At 36.1% G+C, this 23,331-nt stretch overlaps 1 protein-coding gene across 1 annotated transcript in view; it reads right to left on the bottom strand.

The window, feature by feature from the left end:
* Positions 1–17,811, bottom strand: part of DACH2 (dachshund family transcription factor 2) — a 644,364-nt gene extending 626,553 nt beyond the window's left edge. The window contains exon 1 of the mRNA XM_027086062.1: positions 17,135–17,811. Coding sequence (XP_026941863.1) covers positions 17,135–17,649 — 515 coding nt within the window. The 5' untranslated portion in view covers positions 17,650–17,811. The remainder of the gene's footprint in view (positions 1–17,134) is intronic.
* Positions 17,812–23,331: the final 5,520 nt, after the last annotated feature.

Genomic DNA, 23,331 nt, shown 5'->3' with positions numbered 1-23,331 from the left:
AGAATAGTAATTCCCTAGGCTTTCATTGTTCAAGAGGAGCTGTCAATCAGAATCAGAAAAATATACCCCTTAGGTATAACAAAAAATTTCCTTAAAATATGAACATTTCCCTAAGTTAAATGCATTTAATTATAATAAATCATAGTTACACTGTCAAAGCAACAAACTGAAAACATTTTGAGTACTTACATCCATGTACTATATTAGGTGCTATGAATGATAAAACAACACATCAGACTGCTTGAAGTTGAGGAATTTGGAAGGTAGTTTTGGGAGGGAGAAAACATATACAGCTTAAAACAATTTATAAAATGAGGAGGAGGAGGTGGAGAAGGGGAGGGGAAAGGGGAAGGAGAAGAAAGGCTATCTGCAGATCAAAGTTCAGAGAAGCAAGAGATCACTGCAGGTGATATAAGAAGTCCTCATAGAGGGAGCTAAGACTTCAGCTAGATCTTTAAAGATGGCTGTTTTCAACAAGACCTTGAGTATTTCTATACTGCAATTCTTCCTGGAAAGGAATCTCAACCTTAACATTTTCTGATTTCAGTTTTCTTAAGCAGTTTACATTACTTTAGTTCACTTCCATTCAGTTTGAACAAACCCGCCAAAGATCCATGCTTGCATAAAATATTCATTCGCAGTTCTAAACTCATCAAATTTGAAATACTGGGCAGGATGAGTAATCACTTGTTCCTTTACTTGGCTTTTGTGGAGTTGATATTAGGGTCCTAGTGCCTAAAATAGTTTTTCCACAACACTTTGCACAGCCTATCGTGATTAAGATAACCCAGTGTCTAGTGTACGCACATGTCTCTTTTCAGTGCTATATAAAGAAGGGAAACGAGATTTTTTTTAATCAACCCAACAGAGCTAAAATCAAATTTTAACAATGGATTTGCCTTTTTTTCCCTAAACAAGAGTCTTAAGAGCAGATGTTACTACATCTGGCTTCCCTTGCTCTTCTCCAGCTGCAGAAATTAAAACTCACTCACTCACCTCTCAGAATCTGTGACACAATCTATTAGTTTGCAAATGCTGACCAAACCTTTCTTCCCAACCACTTTATTAATGTGCCAGGTGAATGGCTGGGCATGCCCCACCAGAAAAACTTTGTTTCCTAGGTAATTAGCCAGGAATTAAGACTGAGATCACCAACTTCTTGGCTTTTCTCTGCTATGATTTCACATGAGAACGTGATTTAAAGCTTAACTATTTCTTCATCATCAAATCTCCAAGGCCACAGAAATCCCAAAAGGAGTCAAAGAGCAGTGAGGAGAAGTAGTGACTACAGCAGGAACTGTTTAAGTAGATTCCATGTGAGGTTAATAATACATGAATCAGAACAGCAGGTGTTAAGTATATATATTGATTGGGTTTATGCCACTTTGAATACATTATGAACCATCTATAAGTAAAGAACCATGACTATTTCCTAGCTCTGGAGCATGCCTAGCAGCTTTGTAGTACTCTGTTTATAAACTACCAATGTGTTGAAATGAAAGTAGGAGCCTAATGTACTCTTCATGAGTATATGACGTACTAATAAGATCAACAAACACACATCCTGGGACCAATAATGCTTCTGGTATAAAATCAGTTCATAATAAAATGAAGTACCTCATCTATTGTAAAATAATGTTAGTTACACATGAAATAAACCAAACATTATTTCAGTTATTTAGAAAATGTTATTTTTCTTCATATTCTTCAAGACGGCTGAACTGAAGCACAGCATGCCCGTGGCAAAACAGGGATTATTAAGTAAATATTCAAATCTTCATAATATATTTAATGTGGATTATTTTTAAAGAATACATTTGTCAAGTTGATCTCCCTGAGTTCTTAATTCCGATAACTTTAATTTTAAAATTTTAGAAATTAAGTTAGTTTTTTTAACAAAGCAAACTCTAACAGCATTACTATATATACTACAAAATTTGAAACTCATCAAAACTCCTCTCTTAATCCTTAGGAATTTCAATGAACAATGTACACATAGATGAAATGACCAAAGTTCTAGCTTTTCCGTTTTTTTACCTCCTCTCGTCCAAAGATCTTGTTCTCTTTACTTCTGCCACTCATGCCCATGGCCATACCCTAAACCTTGTAATTAGCAATAACTTCAACTCCTCCATGTTCTTAATTTCAGGCATCCTACCCTCTAACTACCACTACTTCTTTCTGGTTCACTCCTTCTAGTACTCCAACTCCAAAAATCCTTTGACCTCTTCTTGGAACCTCCAATTCATTGATACCACCATCCTTTCACTGTCTCTCACTTCCTTGAAATCCTCTTTTTTCCTTACCAGTTTAAAGTGTGTTGTCATTCATTGTAATCACTTTTTGCATGAACCCTCAACTCTCTTGCTCCCTCTGGCTTTGCTATACTCATATGACTTAGCAAAACCACAGTTCTTATTAAATCCAATTATTTGCATCCTTTGCATCAGGCTGATACAGCTTTACATGGTGGAATTAAAACACACAGCCATAGTGACCATTCTGAATTATGACCAAAAACCTCAATGGTCATTTAACGTTGCCTGGCAATCATACTAAACTTTAAGTAGTTTACTCTCCTACTCATAAAGATGGCTATTTTACATTTTCTCTTTCTCCTCAAATCTCCAAAACCTCCTTTCCAATCCTCATTCTTAACTAATGACTTGTTTCCCACTTCACTGAGCAAATTGAAACAATCAGAAGAGGACTCCCATGGAGTCCCAATACCGGTGCAACCAGAATCTCCACCATCTGTTAATGGAAATGCACTAACCTTGCTCCTACCTAAAGCCAATGCCTCTGCTTGTGCACTAGATCCTATCTGCTATCTCCTATTCAAGAATATCACTTCAGCAATACTCCTCTCTTTCATACAACATCATTTTTTAAAATTTCTACTGGATTATTCCTAATAGCACATGCTATAACCTCTTGATCCATTCCCCCCTACTCTCAATTTACTCCCTCCCACCTCCAGTTGTTTGCTCTCTTTGCAGCAAATCCCTGGAAAGAGTTGTCTATAATTCATCTCCTCCTAATAATCTCTCTTAAACATGTCACTCAGACTTTTCATTCTTATTATCCTGCCAAAATTACTCTCATAAAGCTCACCAATGACTGCAATTGCCATATCCAATGGCCAATGTTCAGTCCTCATGGTTTTTGGCTTATTAGCAGCATTTGATATAGTTGATCACTGCTCCTTTTTGATACATTTTCTGTGCTTAGCTTTTGGGACACCATTCTCTCTTGGTTTTCCTCCTACCTCCTTGCATGTTCCTTCTAAGGCTTTTGTTGATTCCTCCTCTTTTCTCTATTCTCTTTATGTTGGTGAGACCCAGAACTCAGTCCTTGAAACTCTCCTTTTTTCTACTTACAGTCACTCCTGTCCAAAATTTATATTTCCTGTTCAGGTATTTCTTCCAAACACCAGACTTACATCCAATGACTACATCTTTGCTGAAAAGGCTAAAATATATCTAAAAACTAACACGTATAACACTGAACTCCTGAACTTTCTCCCCAAACCTGCTCCACCTACAGCCTTCCCCTTCACAAATGATGGAAAATTCATCCTTCCAGTTGCTCAGACCAAAATTTTGGAGTTTTCTGTGACTCTTTTCTTTCTCTCATACTCAGTATCTAGTCCATCAGCAAGTTCTATGGGTTTTATTTTCAAAACTCACCCAGAATCTGACCAATTCTTACTATCTCTACTCTACCACAATGGTCTAAACCACCACCATCTCTTTCCTTGTTCACTGCAGTAACATCCTAACTGCTTCTAACCTTGCCCCACTTGAAGCCTATTCTCAACTTAGCAGCCAGAGTGATCCTTTAGAAACCTAGGTCAAATCATGTGATAGCTTTGCTCAAAACTCTGCAGTGACTCCCCATTTCATAAGTCCTCAAAATGTCCTAAAAGGCCCTATATGACCCCCCAACATTACCACTGTGATCTTGTTCCTACTACTCTTCCCCTAGAACCATTATAAGTTTCATATAACTAGGGATGATGCTGATTTAGCATTGAGTGAAAAAAGTCTATATGAGATTAAGTGACCCCCAGAAGTATCATGTTGTAAAGTGATCAGCCATCTGTTTATGAAAAATTTAGAAATTTCACAACAAAATTACAAAAATAGACTAAGGATTAGATTAAATGAACTAATGTATATGAAAGTACTATATAAACTATAAACCAGTATATACATGTAAAGTTTTTTGTTTGTTTGTTTGTTTTTTTCAGTACGCGGGTCTCTCACTGTTGTGGCCTCTCCCCGTTGCGGAGCACAGGCTCCGGACGCGCAGGCTCAGCGGCCATGGCTCACGGGCCCAGCCGCTCCGCAGCATGTGGGATCTTCCCGGACCGGGACACGAACCCGTGTCCCCTGCATCGGCAGGCGGACTCTCAACCACTGCACCACCAGGGAAGCCCTACATGTAAAGGTTTTTACTATTACACCTAGCTAATAATTTTAAACTTCCAGATATATTTTCAGGCAGAAGGCATGAAGGAAATATTTAAACTTTACTGTACTTATTAAATACAAAAATGACAAAAATGCCACTTTGATGTTCTTTAATTCAAATTTTAATGTTCATTAAACAATCTTGAAGGCAGTGGTTCAAATTACTCCCTAAAATGCAAACTTAGTTACTATTGAATACAATAAAAACTTCACACACATACCCAAAGGCAAAATGTAACCCTTTTTAAAACATTCATACTCAACATGTGTTTCAAAAATGTGCTACTACAGCAAGCTAGAATCAGGCTAACAGACCAGTAATAGTAAGGCAACTTACAGAAGAAGTATAAATGGACACTGCATAAAATATTTTAGAAATTAATGTAACATTTACTAGTGTAGTAAAGGAATATTATTTTAGTGACAACACATATGCAAATGTTCTATTATGGTTTCAAATGCTACCATCTCACCGCAAATGGAATAACATTTTGCCTTTAGTGTTTTTATCTTTACTTATAGCTAATATTTTTTATCCTTTCTGTTCCTGCTCATGAATCTGCTTAAACTAACCACTAAAATAAAATGAATGCCATTAAAAGAGATCATTCAACAGCGCTATGGAAAGGACTTCATCAGTCCACATTAAGCTGCCTTCCTCTAATCTATCATCTAGTTCCTAGTCCATTCAATATTTCCATGAGAAATATTTTCTCATCAAGTTTTCTTCATCCTTATTTAGCTTCATTCCGTTGTCCATGCACAAATGGAGCTACATCAACGCTAACATGACCCAAATTAGAGTCCGCCTATCTTTAAAATCAAGAGCCTTCCTAATTGGACAGAAAACTTTAAATTATTGAGCTCCACTGCCCCTTCTTTGATGGGCACTTTTACATTTTTCCCACTAATACAGAAAAAGATCTAAAAAGTGGAATTTCTTGAGTTGTATTTACATTTAAAAACTGAGAGTCCCTGGGGGGGAACAAAACAATACACAGAAGAGCAGTCATTCAATTCAATGGGACTAAACTGCAAAGAATAAGAAAAGCTTTAGACTGGCAGAATGGGGATTATGTAAACATCATACAACCTGATGAAAAAGAACATGCCCCTAAAATAGCAAAAACCTGTCAGTCTTCTAGTATGACGAGGACCAATCCAAAACAACTGGAAGTGCAAGAAAGCAGCTATGCCAAGTGTACTTGCATCAATTAAGCTCTGGAGCAGTTACTACCTTCTTCAGAGATCACAAGGTTCAACATGTGCCCATCGTCAAAATGCCCACTCTTGCAGGACATGATCAGCATCAAGACTATAATGTTCCATGTTTTAAACTGCAAGTGGAATATCGATTAAGTATCCCAATCATAAACACTTCACAAAAATCTGATTTAGTGCTATACTTATCAATGTGTTTTAACCCAAAAGCCATGATTCCTCTGATGTGAACGAATGTTTATTTAACTTATGGAAGATGGTTATTTAGGGGTCCTAAGCACAGGAAAGCATGTTAAAGTCAACAACTGGACTCATGCAGTTTGCCAGGTTTTGATCTGCTAATAGCTATAATGAGTACTGTATCCATTAAGTGGATAAGTCTTTCCATAGACAACATAAGAATAAATTCAAGCAAAATATACTAATTTAGTTAAGCGCTAACTAACATGATCCAGTACACAGTTGTTAGCTATGACAAATAAGCTCTATGTCTGCTTATGCTTTGTTCACTTCAGATGTCTTCTACACAAAGCATTTAATTTCAGATTTAGTTCAACCTTAGCATGTTTCTTGGCTATCTCTCCTTCCCACCAGTGCATATTTATAAAATGTAAATACAATTTAATAGTAGAATAAAGTAAGCAAAATATATTTAGACAGGTAAAGGTACCATAAACATTTTATAATGTACTGCAAAGCCCAATTAATGTTATTTTAATTTTCCACGATTTTACTATTCCTTGCATTAATGTAGGTTAGCTGAGAGTTAACCATGTAACAGTAAAACTCTACCTAGGTAATCTGGAGATGAAACAAAAAAGAATTTGGATAGTTCTTAAAATCACTACTCTCCCCTTGAAAAGTAGCCTTGTACAAACTAATAGCAGGAACTTATTTAACATTTGTTCAAATGAAGTGACAAATGGGGTGAATTGGAAATATACAATATATACATATTATATATACGTATATACACACGATACACGTGTGTGTGTGTGTGTGTGTGTGTGTGTGTGTGTGTGTGTGTGTTCAAACTGAATATTCTAACTGGCTTATAAAATGAGACCAAAAATTTGTGTTCAATGCATAAAATGTACTACGCAGTAAATTTCTTTGTATGAATGAATTCCCCTTTTGTCTTCCTCAAATAAAAACCTAAATAGTACTCATAAACCTTTTTACAAAATACATTTAGAAGTTTAGCAGATCATATTCTATTTTCAAGGCAGCAAATTTAACATTAACATTAAACATTTAATTATACATGTTTACAAGTAATCTTATTTTCCAGAGTTATTTATGTTTAAATGTAATACATGTAAGGGTCAATGTATTCTGAACAAATAAAAACAAATAACTTTTTCTCATCTGTGTTTTAATTTTTTGACACATAATATTGTACAGCACTATAACCAAAGCATATCAAGCTTGAGGATCTATTTAAAACTCGAAAATAAATGAAAGCAAGCTTTTTTACATGGGGAAAAAACAAATGTTTTTCTAATCCATAGTTGCACATTCTACTACAAAAGCATATGTCTCATAGAATGACTAATTTTATCAATTTTTAAGGACTCATATCCCTTGCAACAAATATATGTCAGAGAAAAGATATTAAAGTCAATTAACTACAGCCATTCTTAAGTGGAAATACCTGTTTTATTCCAAGCTCCTCTTTATTTATAACCTAGTAATTCCCTACATTCATAAAACTAAAATATTTTATATATCAATAACTAGCTATTTTTAGTTGGACCTTTCTGGTATAATTCTAAAGACTAAAAAAAATCTAGTGTTTACTGATATAACATAGGAGGCAGATATGAGAAAGGAAATTTAAGAATTATTCAACACTGGATAAGGCAAAAATTTGTAATCTCAAAGATTTCACAATTTAACAAATATAAAAGGGGGGATATAAAATATAAAATATAAAAGCTAAAGACAGCATGATTCTAGAATGTAAGCTCCATGAGAGAAGAGACTGCTTTGTTCACTCTCTTCACCCAGAACAAACACTGCCTGGCACCACAGAATATACTCTATACACACACACGCATGCACACACACACACACACAATTATGACAAATCTAATCATGAGAGATCAAAATTATTGTGAAGAAGTTTTTGTATTTAAATTCTAATAATTAAGTGGATAGAATGAATTTTCCAAAAGTTTACAGATTAAAGACAATATTGCAATGAAGATACTCACTAGGGTATAACTTATGTCCTCCAGAGAACTATTTCAGGTGAGCTCCTCTTGAGTTTTTCTAATTAAACTTGCTTGGATTGAATTCAAGAGGGGAACCATATCATAAAGCATCTCACCCTATTGTCTGTAGTATTATATAGAGCAAGTCTTCAGTGCCTGAATGTTTATTATCCTTTCAGAAGGATCAAGGCCTAACATATATATATAATAACATTTTATGGATGGTCACATTAAAATTTTTATATCATTTCTGTGAATTTGGTGTGCTTTAATATGGCATTAAACTCAACTTTCTTAAAATAGGTACTGTGTAAATAGCACCTATGTATCCTACTATCAAAATCCATTAAGAGATAGTATAGTCTTACATGATAATTAAGTATGCATTTTAAAAACTGTTTTTACTTCAATAAAGCAGGGAGTCTCACAACTGATACATAATGTAGATAATGCATTAACAAATATAATAATAAAATAAATTTATCCAAATATTGTTTCTGATGATATTAGTATACTTCTTAGGCAAACAATTGAGAGACAGACTTCTTCCAAAATAACTAAAAGCTCAGAATCTAACATATTGCTGTAAGCTATAATGGTTATAACTGTTAATCCAATACACCTTTTATACAAACCCATAAACACATGAGTGGAAAAATAGCACAGATGTTCATCTCTAATGCAATTTCCATTCAATTTCCTAAGTGCGGTCCCTGTGTGCAAACTAGCTTAACATTATGTTTAGCTTGCAAATTCTTTTAATAAATAATGAATGCAATAAAACTAGGAGATCAATGGCAAGCTGAGAAATCTTAAAAAAAAAAAGCCTTTTGTGTTCAGGCTGTTGCCCATTTCAAACTTTAATCCAGAGACAGATCAATATTACTTTTTTCTTTTTAACCCATCACATAAATAGTAGATAGACTAAATGTAGCCTAAATGCTGTTAGCAGCTAGCAGTTGTCAACAACCTGATAAGATCATTGGACACAATCGCAACTGAATGTTTTATACCTTAACATACACACTACATTATACACTATTAATCTGTTTAAAAATAAAAAGGTTATAGAGCAATAAAAATACTGTGGTTCATTATTTTTTAAACTTTCCTGTACTATATATTTTTCCAGTAGTATAATCACAAAGTTTTCACCACTATTTGCTCTAATAAACTAAATAATTGTAATGGGTCAAAATAGTACATGCGTAAGAATAGTTTCAACCTTAGGGGTCCTAGATGAAAGGAAATGTTACTCTTCAAAATTAATTACACCAGAAAGAACTAAGCTATTCCTTTAAATGGAGGGGAATACTTCATGCAAATTTGTGTTGCAATTGGATGTGTCTTGAGATTATCCAAGAAAAAAGTAAATCATTATACTTAAGTATTTCTCTTTCTATTCACAAACTGTAGATAGAAGGAAGGAGAACCCTCTTCTCACTAACTCATTTTCCATAAACGTGCATTCACTGTTTGAAAAGAGATCAAGTCAACTGCCTGGTTTAGTGCTGACATCAAGTAGTATAAATCTAAATAGTTGAGAATCATTTTATGGTAGTAGGTTTGTTTTATTTATTAATTTTTGCCTATTAATAATATTAGAACATCTCCTATGGAATTTCACTAAAAAAATATCAAGAGGTCACTTTCTTTAAAGATACATTTCACTTAAACATTCTAATTTCATATAATAGATTTTGATAGCTTTATATGTATATTTGTGAAAATTTTATGGCATGATTACAAATGGTTTTATAATGGAATTAAAATTTTAGGATGAGTGTCTTTTTATAATTGTATACTTTACATAACTACTTCTTAGCTTATTTTAAAGCACAGCAATTTGTGCAAAGAATTCTGATGAGAGGAATAAATGTGTGTGTGTGTCCATGATTGTATTCATTTAACAAATGTGAATTAGGTGCCTAATATGTATACAATATCAGGCTTACTAAAGTTTTACAGTGAACATTACTGAAGTTAAAGATAACTCCTCAGAAGTTATTATTACAAATCCAAGGTTTTGTTTTATGTGAAAAATTCAGTTTTATTTTAGGGATATCATTACAGGTAGCGATAAATATATCAGTTTGCTCTTTAGCTATATTATATCCAATTTTGCACAAAACAATGTATATTACATCTTATAATCACATTCTCAGTAGAATAATTTCACCAATTCTAATATATAAATTTATCTTTAAAGAAGGATGTGGCAAGATCTCACCATGAAGACATTCCCATGCTTTAAGCAAAATTTGAAAAAAAAAGTTAACTCTTGTCCATAACTTACTGAACTTCATTAGAAACTTATTATTAAACTATACTGTAGATCATAGCATGCATCTTAAGCTTCCAAGATTAGCCTAACACTGGAGATAAAAATGTCCTGAAGAATTTGAGACCTCAACGGTATCAGTTAACAATGTTTCCTCTTTTCCTATTCTAATAAAGCTAACAGTAAAATTATGATGAAAGAATACTGTAAAGGCCTGCAGAGAGGAACTACCTCTGAAAGCTGATTTTTAAAAATATATATTCTCCAGAAAGTTAAACAAGAGAAAAACTGAATATCTTTTTTAAAATCTGTATTTTCAAACATCAGAGATTAACTAAAAAGTTATAACACTGATAACATTAAACTCAAAATACTTCACAACAATTAACAGAATTGTTTCTCTCCAAAAACCAAGGCAATGATGCCATGGATGAAATGAAACAAAGTATGATAGTGATGATATTTAATGCAGGTAGGTAATAAATTTCACTAGAGTTATAGAAGTTCCTTTTGGAATGCATATATTTTTCTATAGTCTAAGAAATTAAATTATAAAAGTAGCACTTACTGTTATTGAATGATTTGTAATTTACAAATAATTACCCAAAATATAAATAGCTGAGACATACTAAAATGAAATAAACTTTTCTAAGATTTTCAGCACTGCAAAGTGAGGAAATGATAAATACACAATGCACAGGCTGCCTCCTTCTTACTAAAAAGAAATATTAAATCCTGAAGGAGTTCTAAATCCCTTGGTAAGAGTATATTGCAGCTGCATTAAGCCAACAAGAAGCTTATTAGTAAGGATTTAAAAACTAACACCCTTCTGTAATCAATTTGGATACAGCATTATTCTATTTATAGTGACACTTTCAATGTGTCCCAATCATATATTACTAATTCTCATTTTTCCTACCATGATTACATATTAATGTGGAGGCACTATTAAGCAGCTACACTATATTTAGCTTTTAAGATACTGATTTCCACCATTTTGGAAGAGTTAACGTAGCATGAAAATTAACAATCTTTCCCATGAAGAAACTTATGATTGGTTCGTTATTTTTCTCTGATTCCTAAATAAAATAAAATAAATTTAGTTGTTCTAGCAGAAAATGTAAAAAAGGATGCAGCCACTTTAAAAGCTTCAATCTCTTTGACATTGTTGGCAGTGTATGGGAACATTAATGCATCTGTCATGATAACAAGCTAAGAATAACATCTAGACATCAAACCGAGCAGAGAATCCATCTGAAGTGATTCATTCAGATCTGTCTCATTGATTTATTAAACACAGGGCAACATCTGCAGCCTCACAGAGCCGCTTGGTGAAATTAATGCAAGATCAATTCAAATGGAAAAAAGTGTAAAAGAGATAAATCAAAACACAATTTGCATGCAGTTCCACAATCAGGCTTATTGGGTGCAAATGCTCGATTTCCCTTCCAAAGCAAATGTGTTTAAATGTTGTTTTATCTTTTTAAAATTGTGTGATCTGAAGTGACAGTGAAGAGTTTTGCAGGTTGAGATGGTGAAAGGGAAGAAAAGGAGGAAAAAAATGCTACCAAAGACCTTTTGAATATGCAACAAGAATATCATTAATACCTAATTGTTTTCCTTTTGGGGAAAGGTTTGATGTCCTTTCTCTGAAAACATGATCTTTTCAGTTTTTGTCAATTAGGGCAGTTTTAATGTATATTTGAGATGTATAGAGTGGATATATCTAAATCATTTGTTTCTTGAAATGCACCAGATAAAGTGCCACTGGAGATATAGACTGCCAACTGAAATATAATATATTATGATTAGGATTTCTCACAATTACATTTGCCAGCTGGAAGCACTTTTAAAACATCTAGAGATTTCATTAAGACAAAATAAGTTTACTTAAGAAAGCAGCAAACAATTCAGACTTGATATTTTATACAGTTATTTGGGATTTCCTGTATGAAACCATCTAAAACATCAATGTCTGAAGACCATCACTTCTTAATTATTTATTGGCATTCATGTACTATACACTGAGGTTAATATCATATATAAATATCCAAAGATATTCTCCATCATACCATGCATCATTTATTTAATATAATATCCCTCACCCAATAATGAGTGTTTGGGACAAATATGAAATCCAGCTAAAGTATTAGATAAATACAAATATTGTTGGTTATACAGAAGTGTGCATTTAAAATGAATGTACACGTGGAGGTTCTGTACACTGGCACATGACTAGATTGCTTTAATTATAATCTTGACATCATTCTCTAATAAAAGACAGTGCATTGTTGACTATGTGACTACTTTTAACAGACATGACTATCCCCTCATTATCCCATGAATTAAAATGTCTGCATTTACTGCCCAGATTAATTTCTAAAACCTTTTATCATTTCCGAAAATGTAAGTCATACAAAATATTAGCCCAGGAAAGTGATGCAAGTTCTTCAAAAATTTGATTTTGTTTAACTTTACTATGAATGAAAATATCAATTTTCAAAGTAAATTGTTATTCTTTATGGATTATGAACTATATTCATCAAGTGTGAATACAAAGCCAAACTCATTGAATGCTTAAAATAATCATATTTCTAGTACTTGAAAGCAGTAGTTTTAAATTGTTGTAAAAGTCAGTATAAGTCACATAAAGTTATTCTAATGTGGAAGCCCATTTATGTTCTGTTCACACAGTCAAAATAACAATAAACCACAACTGGACCATTTAAATTTTTACTTAAAAAAATGAACTTTATTAATTTGAATATATGTTGAATCATGTCTCTAAATGCATTAAAATGTTTTCTTAATCATACATTCTTGTTTCTTTAAGCATCCATTTAACTATATGTAAATGACTGAATAACATTTAATCAGCTGGTCCTCAAATGAAATTAAATGCTGATCATGAAATCTGACAATGTAACTCTTATATAGATAGGTAGATAAAGAGAGATAACACTATAATGTATTGGCTGATTTTTCACATTTACTGAATACCAATTTTTAATTTAATATTTTACTGTCACATTAAACTTTGAAGAATTTAGTAAAGAAAATCCATTGCATAAGAGTGAGATTTTTAGACATTTTCTTTCTGACCTGCCTGCACTCTCTGATATTAAAACTCCAAGTTCTCTTGGACAAGAATTAGAAAAAATAATCATGGTGCTTTATCTGCAAAAACAAAGATCTAAAACAAGGTAACAATTTTTCCTATTTGGTTTGGGTCTTTTTATCATTTCTTAATAACCATCAAAATAATCTTCTTTACAATTAATTTCTGAAGCTAAAGGGCATCAAGGAAAAGTACTTATATAGCCCTCTGCAACTGCAGTGATGTAAAGCTTGACTTATTTAATAGAACAATGAATAGTCAAGAGTTTTAGTCTTTCTATTCTCTAGTAGCTGAGGCAGGTATTATTTTCCAACTTCTTTTCTGGGAAGACAACTTTGAATATTTTGATAATTAGCTAATAAAAGTATTTAATGTAAGAAACTGAATTCTTTTTGTGGCTTTCAGTACTGTCAAAGAAACGATTATATATGTATTTTACTCATTCATTTTTCTTCAGTGTGCATTAATAAAAACATGCCCTGAGCTAAATCAAAGTGCCACTTAGTGGCAATACCTTAAGATCTTTGAAAACGACCAATTTGAAAATGGTCTATTTTGTGTGTTCTGGAATAGTGTAGGAAGCATTCCAAATTAAAATACCCTAAATCAGGACTTATACTCTTCTTCCCCAGTTATCTGACAGAGAGGGGGAGAAATGTTTGTTATGTAGGAAAAGAAAATTGCCAATGACACCATTACAAATAGGCCTTCCATTCTACAATACACTATGGAAATTTATCCATCAGGACATGAAGATGAATCTCTTTTCTCAAATAAGAATAGTATGTAGGAGTTTCCACTCGGACTTTTTCCTTGCACTTTTCCCCCTTTTTACTTAAAGTGCTAGGAAGTCACGAATCCTAAAAGACAATCCTCTTTAGCCAAGTCTCCAATGGTACATCGCTCATCTCCTTTGGGCATCTCTATAACCTCTTCTGATCCATCTTTCACTCCCTCTCATGGCATCATTCAGCTCATATCCTACATCTCTTTTCTCTTACTGGCTCTGTGTCTCATCTACCTTATTTTGTCTCTCTTGGGTCTCATTCCTATTTACAGCCCTCATCTTTCTTTTCACTGAACAGAAAAGTCATAGAAATAATGTTTACTTAAATACTAATTTACAATTTTATAAGATCATTCAGATGTTGGGAATGATTTAAAGTACACGTATCTGTAAATAATGTTACCTCAAGTCATAAGACATTCATTACAAGCATTATCATATTTTGTAGTTTTTAACTATGTGATGATGAGGGCATTTTGCAACAAAATTTGGTAATGTTAATTAGTTTTTTTCCAGAAATTGTGAGGATTTGTTTACTATCTAGAAACTTCAATATAGATGTTTCTAGTAGTTTTCTTCATCTTTATTTATAGATTGAATTCATAGAATATATTTCATAAATTTTTACAATTATATATTGCAACACTTGTAACACAATTATAGAAAATGCATGCAGTAAATAAATACAAAGAAAAAAACGCCATAGGAAGCACATGCATCATATCTCAAATATATTTCTTCTTACATTTTTAAGATTTCTCTATCACCTTTATATGTGCACATACACAAAAGCAATCTAAACTCCAAAAAAAGTTGGCATTGTAAATGCTGTGATAAGGATTAAATAAAACTTAACTGAATAAAAATAATAACCTAAAAACACATCATATAACAGGGTCCAAAAATAGTATAAGAACACTTGCCTCTGGATACAGAGAAATTTATCATTTTTTCCTTCAGTAAGTAGCTCTAATAAAAATTAAAGTTTCTATTTACAGAGGAAAGCATCAAAATCACATTAAAATACTAATCTTTTTTTTAAATGAAAGTCATAGATTTTGCTCAAGGGTGTGTAAATTAATTATTAAAGAAGGTAGAATTTCCTATGTGTAATCATTGTTCTTCTTTAAGAGTGGGCATTTGTAAGAGAGAGAGAAGAGGGAAGGGGGAAAGGAGGAGAAGGAGGAGAAAAAGAAGATAAAGAGGGAGGAGGAGGAGGAGGAGAGAAGATAGGTTTTCAGGTCTGCGATTGTTTAAATCTTTTCAAATGACAACAAATAAACTAGATGGCCCTCATCTGAAGTCCCTGGTAACCCTCTGAGTTTGTGTATTAGTAGAGTGCTTTGTGGTCAAAATAAAATTTCCTTTCTACTCTTAAAACCTATATTTGCTTATTTTATTGAGGGAGCAGTTATCCTTTGTGTTTTAAGGCCATCCATCTTCCTTAAGAAAATGTGATCTAATAAACCAGGTTTTTAAGCCCCAGATATGAATCAGGTAAGAGTTCTCATATGAACAGGTTTCTGTTTAATTGCTAGAACACAGGAGAACGCTGCTCAAAGGGAAAAAAGAAAAACAAAAGGTTCCCTTGTAAGTTCTGTACCATTATCTGATTGTAGCAGTCAGCAACAGTTTGTCTACAAGTTGCCAGTATACTTCAACTATACATAGTAATTTGGATTTTACAACAGATGTGACAACTGAGTTAGTTTTGGTTCATAAACCCAGAGATCTTATGATCTAAAGTTGCATTGTAAGAAAGTCTACCTCTGCAGAAGTTTTCTGCAAAATGATCAACAGCAGTGCTATTTTACAATGAAACCCTTTGCCCCCTTTAGCCTGGTGATGGTGGTTTGGCTTGTATGTTAATCACATCTGCCAAATGTGTACTTAGGATCCTAACAGATATTAACAGACTGCAGATGGAATAAATACTAAGAAGACTAATTTACAGGTCTTTAAAAAAAATCAAATAATCTTGAATATAGTTTACTTTTCTATTTTTAAAAAACTCAGAAACATTGAATAAAATTTGCTTATGGACATATGCAAATGGCTATTTTTCTATAATGTACTTCTAAGCTGTGATATGAAGGAGGTACACTTACAACCAGAGAAGCTGGCCATCATCATTTATGGAATCCTCTCTCTGGGGGAATGGGATCCTTCCAACTGTTTGCCTGGGGGGAAGAGCTGAAAGCATCCTCTCTGGAAAACCTGCCAACTTTTACTCCGACCCCCAACCCGGTCCCAGCCCCAGCGTTCATGCCCCACATTGCCCTCTGCAGATGACCCAAAGGGACGATCCCAGGAAAGTGACATCTGTCATCATTCTTTAAAAAAGAAGGCTCCATCGACTTTCCTGTATCGTGTACGGGGAAGCTTTGCGCAGCAGGCGTGAGCACTTGTCCTCACGCTCTCTCTCTCTCTGTCTGTCTCTCTCTCACACACACACCCAGACACACACACACCATCACCATCACCACCACCACACACCAACGCACTCTCACAACAAACACACAGGATGGGGAACGAATCACCCTCTGGGATGGATTCTAGACTTCCGACCCTCTGCATCCCCCAAATGCTGTGTTCTGGATTGCCAGCTTAGGAGCCCAGTTTACAGCTCAGCCAGCCCACTCATCCAGAAAGCCCTTGGTGTCCGTGTTCAGGAGAAAAACCTATCCGACCCATACGGCCACAAAAGAGCAGGAAAGAAAACCAAATAGAGAAATTAACAAATAACCACAAGCAGCCAGAAAGCCATGCAAGATATGGGAGAAAGGCTGGAAACTTTCAGTACAGGACCGCAAACGGAAGTTTGTGCGGGATTTTCTTAGACCCAAGCCCTGCCACTGAGCTCAGACTAGAAAGGACAGGCAATTAATGAGTCCTTCCAGTCCTCTTTCCCCACCGTCTTACACCGTAAAGAGTACAGCAAGCTAGTTAAGACTCACTCTCTACAAAGTTGGATGAGAATGAGACATGCAGAAGAGGGCAAAGGGGGAAGAGCGAGCCAATAAACGAGTATCTCACCTGGCATTGGTGCAATCGGTGAACAAAGTTTCAAAGTCTTTCCTGGTGATGAGTTTGCAGCGGTTGACCCCGGGCTGGATGGCCCCCAGCCCGCGGAGGATCCGGACCTGCTCGACAGTACACACCACCGGAGATATGTCCAGTCTCTTCAGCTTGGTGTACACTGTATGCAACCCTCCCACCAGGTGCTTGAGAAAGAGATCAAAGACTTGCGGCAGGCAGATCAGTTCCTGGCCGTCCAACAGGAACGAAGCTACCTTCACCCCATGCATGTCGACCATCCTGCACTCGTTGGTGTTGGTGTTGCCGCTGCCTCCGCTGGCACTACCGACCCCGCCAGCCCCCGCGCTGCCGCTGTGGTTATTAGCCATGAAACTGTTGATCATATTGGGGGTGAGACGAGGAGGCTCTCCAGGAGTCGAGTACAGGGGTTCGGCCCGAAATAAGCCCCCCGCGACGCCTGTGCCGCTGGAAGTTGCAGAGATCACCGGAGGTGCGGAGACGGCCATGGTCATTCAGTCTCAAATCGTTGGTCTTCAGGCCTTCGCTCTCTTGCCCTGTCTCTTCTAGGTCTCCTCCTACTCTCTCCCTCACTCTCTCGCTCTCTCTCTGGCGCGCTTTCGCTTGCTCCCAACTGTTTGCAATTCTACGGTAGCTAGGCTCACGCTCACCCACCACCCAGCAAACCGTAAGCGGCCCAGACCAGTGGCGGCCCGAAACCCCACCCCCACCACACCCCCTCCAGAGACTGGCAGCGCCCCCCAGCCAATGGGTCCCAACCCCTCGGCTCCCGAGCGCGCCGAATGGATGCCGCCCACGAAGAGGTGGAGACTCCTGGCCTGCCTCCCGACTACCTGAGGCAGTTCAGGGCCAGCGGGTGAATGGGGATGGAGCCCGAGAAGGGGGCGGTGTGGTGCTTCTGCTTCATGCCTAGCAGTCTGACGAGAGAACGTCCAGTTATTACGCAGAGCTCTCAAAGTGGCCTAGGATACGAACTCCTCCCCTCCGCGCCCCAAGAGTGTCGAGGTGGGAACACAAAGGGGGATTCCAGACTGTGCCTCGCCCCAATCTGCTGCCACCCCGCACCCGGGTTCAGTCGAGGAAAGAGAGGTGGCAGCTCCAATTCCATTTGCACATTGCTCCCAAACTCTGCGGGAGCTAAGAAATGGCTTCGCCTAGCTTCCAAGAGGATGAGTCCAGTGAGTTCAGAAGTAAACAGTCAGCCTTTCTCCAGCCCATCTAGCGCGCTTGGTGTAAGTTCTCCCACATCCAGTGCACAGAGGAACTAGCGTCCAATATCGCACTCAAATCACAGTCGCGGGTTGCTAACCCGCTCCTATGCACTGACAATCAGCAGGCACAGCGAGCCTGTGAACACTTTGGAAACAGGCAGACTTGGTTTTGGGTGGCGGACGGACGCCTCTTTTTACGGAACTTCCGCCGCTATCCTGGAACAGACTCGGCTTTCTATGTCGCCATCCCTTAGTTTCAGGATTGCCCTGTCCCATCCTCGGCTAAAATTGATAAGAAAAGTTCCTTTATGTCTCAAGACAGTCATTACAGAATATGAGAGAAGAGCCAGGGTTTGTGCTCTTTAATATTGCATTTTCTTCCCTTGTCTGTGGGCTTGGATGGTTCAGTGATTAGAGCTCCACGTCCTGAAGTGTAGCTCAAGATTCCTCCTTCCCCACTTGTCAAGTGCCCTCAAACGCACTGTAAGAGCTCATAATAAGCAAAATGTCTAGGCAAGGTATGTTCCAGGGAAAAGGCATGGTGTTTTCCACACATCATGTGGTGGTTAGATCACTAGCAAAGTTGTTTGAAGACTGCTTGTCGACCTTTCAATTCTTAGGTATTTCCTTTCCTGTGCTCCTCTCCTCTAGAGGCTGTTATTCAGAAAGTGAAATCCATGCTTTTGCTTCCTTACAAAAGGTTATCAATGATACAGCTAAGACGTCTCCAATACTCTTACAGAATGTAAATAATTTTAGCAACTTACTGAATTTTACTCAGATCTTGTACTTAGCAGTATCAAAGAGTAGGAATAAGTGGGCTTCTTTTCCCTCCCTTAGTAAGACATAAATGTCCTAAATTGGATTTTTCAGCCTCTCTCTTCAACATCTTTTCTCCTTTTATCATTTCATCAACCAAGTAGTAAGAACTATCCTTTGAGTCACTTTAAAGTTTCAATTTTTAATTGTATGGAGTCAAAATGCTAAGAAGTTATGATGATAGTTGCTTTTGGAATAACGGTGAAAAGTGACTCTAACATAATGGACTGTAATGGGTGCAGCCACAAAAGGCATTGAATTGTTCTTGCTAGTATGCTACTGTTGTGGAAAGAAAATAAGAAGGAACAAAAAAGGACAATTGAGAAAGATTATCAGAAAGATTATCAGATTATTCTGAAAAGTAGAGATTTTCAGAAAAGAATAGGAAAGCACTAATAGAAATGTTGGTATTTACCAGGATTTTTAAAGATAAATCCCAAATTGTGTTCAACAAGTGTTTTGACAGAAATGTCTATTAAGCTGTGTGCTGAAATAACTCAACTTTGATAACTGAGTGTGATTGAAATTTCGAGGTGAATAAGTTTGACTTTAAAAGGGAAGGTTTTTGGGTGTTTTTTTTTTTAGAAATTTCTCTAACTGCATTAAAAATCCTAAGGCCAAGCTGTGCTCCCTGTGTATTGCTACCCTCACATTATCAAATCCTTTTTATTCGCAGGGTGGTTTGGAGTTTTCAGGAATGGGATGTTGCACAGATGTTTCAATATTTCAAATTTAAGAAATTCTGATATGTAAAAAGGAAAGGTAGAACATTCAGGCTGAAATCACTATTTGTAATATTGAAAAACAAAAGTTGTTTTCAATAACAAAAAGTTACTTTTTGTTATTGAAAACAACTTTTGAAAAGGCTCAAACTAGATATGTCATATATTTAATGTGATCTATCAGATATGTAGTAATATTTTTTTAACATCTTTATTGGGGTATAATTGCTTTACAATGGTGTGTTAGTTTCTGCTTTATAACAAAGTGAATCAGTTATACACATACATATGTTCCCATATGTCTTCCCTCTTGCGTCTCCCTCCCTCCCACCCTCCCTGTCCCACCCCTCCAGGCTCTCACAAAGCACCGAGCCAATATCCCTGTGCCATGCGGCTGCTTCCCACTAGCTATCTACCTTACTACGTTTGTTAGTGTGTATATGTCCATGACTCTCTCTCCTCCTGTCACAGCTCACCCTTCCCCCTCCCCATATCCTCAAGTCCGTTCTCCAGTAGGTCTGCGTCTTTATTCCTGTCTTACCCCTAGGTTTTTCATGACATTTCTTTTCTTAAATTCCATATATATGTGTTAGCATACGGTATTTGTCTTTTTCTTTCTGACTTACTTCACTCTGTATGACAGACTCTAGGTCTATCCATCTCATTACAAATAGCTCAATTTCGTTTCTTTTTAAGGCCGAGTAATATTCCATTGTATATATGTGCCACATCTTCTTTATCCATTCATCTGATGATGGGCACTTAGGCCGTTTCCATCTCCGGGCTATTGTAAATAGAGCTGCAATGAACATTTTGGTACATGACTCTTTTTGAATTTTGGTTTTCTCAGGGTATATGCCCAGTAGTGGGATTGCTGGGTCATATGGTAATTCTATTTGTAGTTTTTTAAGGAACCTCCATACTGTTCTCCATAGTGGCTGAACCAATTCACATTCCCACCAGCAGTGCAAGAGGGCTCCCTTTTCTCCACACCCTCTCCAGCATTTATTGTTTCTAGATATTTTGATGATGGCCATTCTGACTGGTGTGAGATGATATCTCATTGTAGTTTTGATCTGCATTTCTCTAATGATTAATGATGTTGAGCATTCTTTCATGTGTTTGTTGGCATTCTGTATATCTTCTTTGGAGAAATGTCTATTTAGGTCTTCTGCCCATGTTTGGATTGGGTTGTTTGTTTTTTTGTTATTGAGCTGCATGAGCTGCTTGTAAATTTTGGAGATTAATCCTTTGTCAGTTGCTTCATTTGCAAATATTTTCTCCCATTCTGAGGGTTGTCATTTGCTCTTGTTTATGGTTTCCTTTGCTGTGCAAAAGATTTGAAGTTTCATTAGGTCCCGTTTGTTTATTTTTGTTTTTATTTCCATTACTCTAGGAGGTGGGTCAGAAAGGATCTTCCTGTGAGTGTTCTGCCTATGTTTTCCTCTAAGAGTTTGATAGTTTCTGCCCTTACATTTAGGTCTTTAATCCATTTTGAGCTTATTTTTGTGTATGGTGTTAGGGAGTGATCTAATCTCATACTTTTACATGTACCTGTCCAGTTTTCCCAGCACCATTTATTGAACTGGCTGTCCTTTATCTACTATACATTCCTGCCACCTTTATCAAAGATAAGGTGACCATATGTTCGTGGGTTTATCTCTGGGCTTTCTATCCTGTTCCATTGATCTATCTTTCTGTTTTTGTGCCACTACCACACTGTCTTGATTACTGTAGCTTTGTAGTATAGTCTGAAGTCAGGGCGCCTGATTCCTCCAGCTCCTTTTTTCGTTCTCAAGATTGCTTTGGCTATTCGGGGTCTTTTGTGTTTCCATACAAATTGCGAAATTTTTTGTTCTAGTTCTGTGAAAAATGCCAGTGGTAGTTTGATAGGGATTGCATTGAATCTGTAGATTGCTTTGGGTAGTAGAGTCATTTTTGACAATGTTGATTCTTCCAATCCAAGAACATGGTATATCTCTCCATCTATTTGTATCGTCTTTAATTTCTTTCATCAGTGTCTTATAATTTTCTGCATACAGGTCTTTTGTCTCCTTAGGTAGGTTTATTCCTAGATATTTTATTCTTTTTGTTGCAATGGTAATGGGAGTGTTTTCTTGATTTCACTTTCAGATTTTTCATCATTAGTATATAGGAATGCCAGAGATTTCTGTGCATTAATTTTATATCCTGCTACTTTACCAAATGCATTGATTAGTTCTAGTAGTTTTCTGGTAGCATCTTTAGGATTCTCTATGTATAGTATCATGTCATCTGCAAACAGTGACAGCTTTACTTCTTCTTTTCCGATTTGGATTCCTTTTATTTCCTTTTCTTCTCTGATTGCTGTGGCTAAAACTTCCAAAACTATGTTGAATAAGAGTGGTGAGAGTGGGCAACCTTGTCTTGTTCCTGATCTTACTGGAAATGCTTTCAGTTTTTCACCATTGAGGATGATGTTGGCTGTGGGCTTGTCATATATGGCCTTTATTATTTTGAGGAAAGTTCCCTCTATGCCTACTTTCTGCAGGGGTTTTATCATAAATGGGTGTTGAATTTTGTCAAAAGCTTTCTCTACATCTATTGAGATGATCATATGGTTTTTCTCCTTCAATTTGTTAATAAGGTTTATCACATTGATAGATTTGCGTATATTGAAGAATCCTTGCATTCCTGGAATAAACCCCACTTGATCATGGTGTATGATACTTTTAATGTGCTGTTGGATTCTGTTTGCTAGTATTCTGTTGAGGATTTTTGCATCTATGTTCATCAGTGATATTGGCCTGTAGTTTTTTTCTTTGTGACATCCTTGTCTGGTTTTGGTATCAAGGTGATGGTGGCCTCGTAGAAGGAATTTGGGAGTGTTCCGCCCTCTGCTATATTTTGGAAGACTTTGAGAAGGATAGGTGTTACCTCTTCTCTAAATGTTTGATAGAATTCGCCTGTGAAGCCATCTAGTCCTGGGCTTTTGTTTGTTGGAAGATTTTTTATCACAGTTTCAATTTCAGTGCTTGTGATTGGTCTGTTCATATTTTCTATTTCTTCCTGATTCAGTCTTGGCAGGTTATGCATTTCTAAGAATTTGTCCATTTCTTCCAGATTGTCCATTTTATTGGCATAGAGTTGCTTGTAGTAATCTCTCATGATCTTTTTTATTTCTGCAGTGTCAGTTGTTACTTCTCCTTTTTCATTTCTAATTCTATTGATTTGAGTCTTCTCCCTTTTTTTCTTGATGAGTCTGGCTAGTGGTTTATCTATTTTGTTTATCTTCTCAAAGAACCAGCTTTTAGTTTTATTGATCTTTGCTATCATTTCCTTCATTTCTTTTTCATTTATTTCTGATCTGATTTTTATGATTTCTTTCCTTCTGCTAGCTTTGGGGTTTTTTTGATCTTCTTTCTCTAATTGCTTGAGGTGCAAT

This window comes from Aethalodelphis obliquidens, unplaced genomic scaffold (assembly GCF_003676395.1).
Source record: "Aethalodelphis obliquidens isolate GAN/ISIS:26980383/991018 unplaced genomic scaffold, ASM367639v1 scaffold54, whole genome shotgun sequence".
Taxonomy (NCBI): Eukaryota; Metazoa; Chordata; class Mammalia; order Artiodactyla; family Delphinidae; genus Aethalodelphis; species Aethalodelphis obliquidens.
The sequence above is the reverse complement of the archived record's forward strand: the minus strand, read 5'-3'. Positions and strand labels throughout refer to the sequence as shown.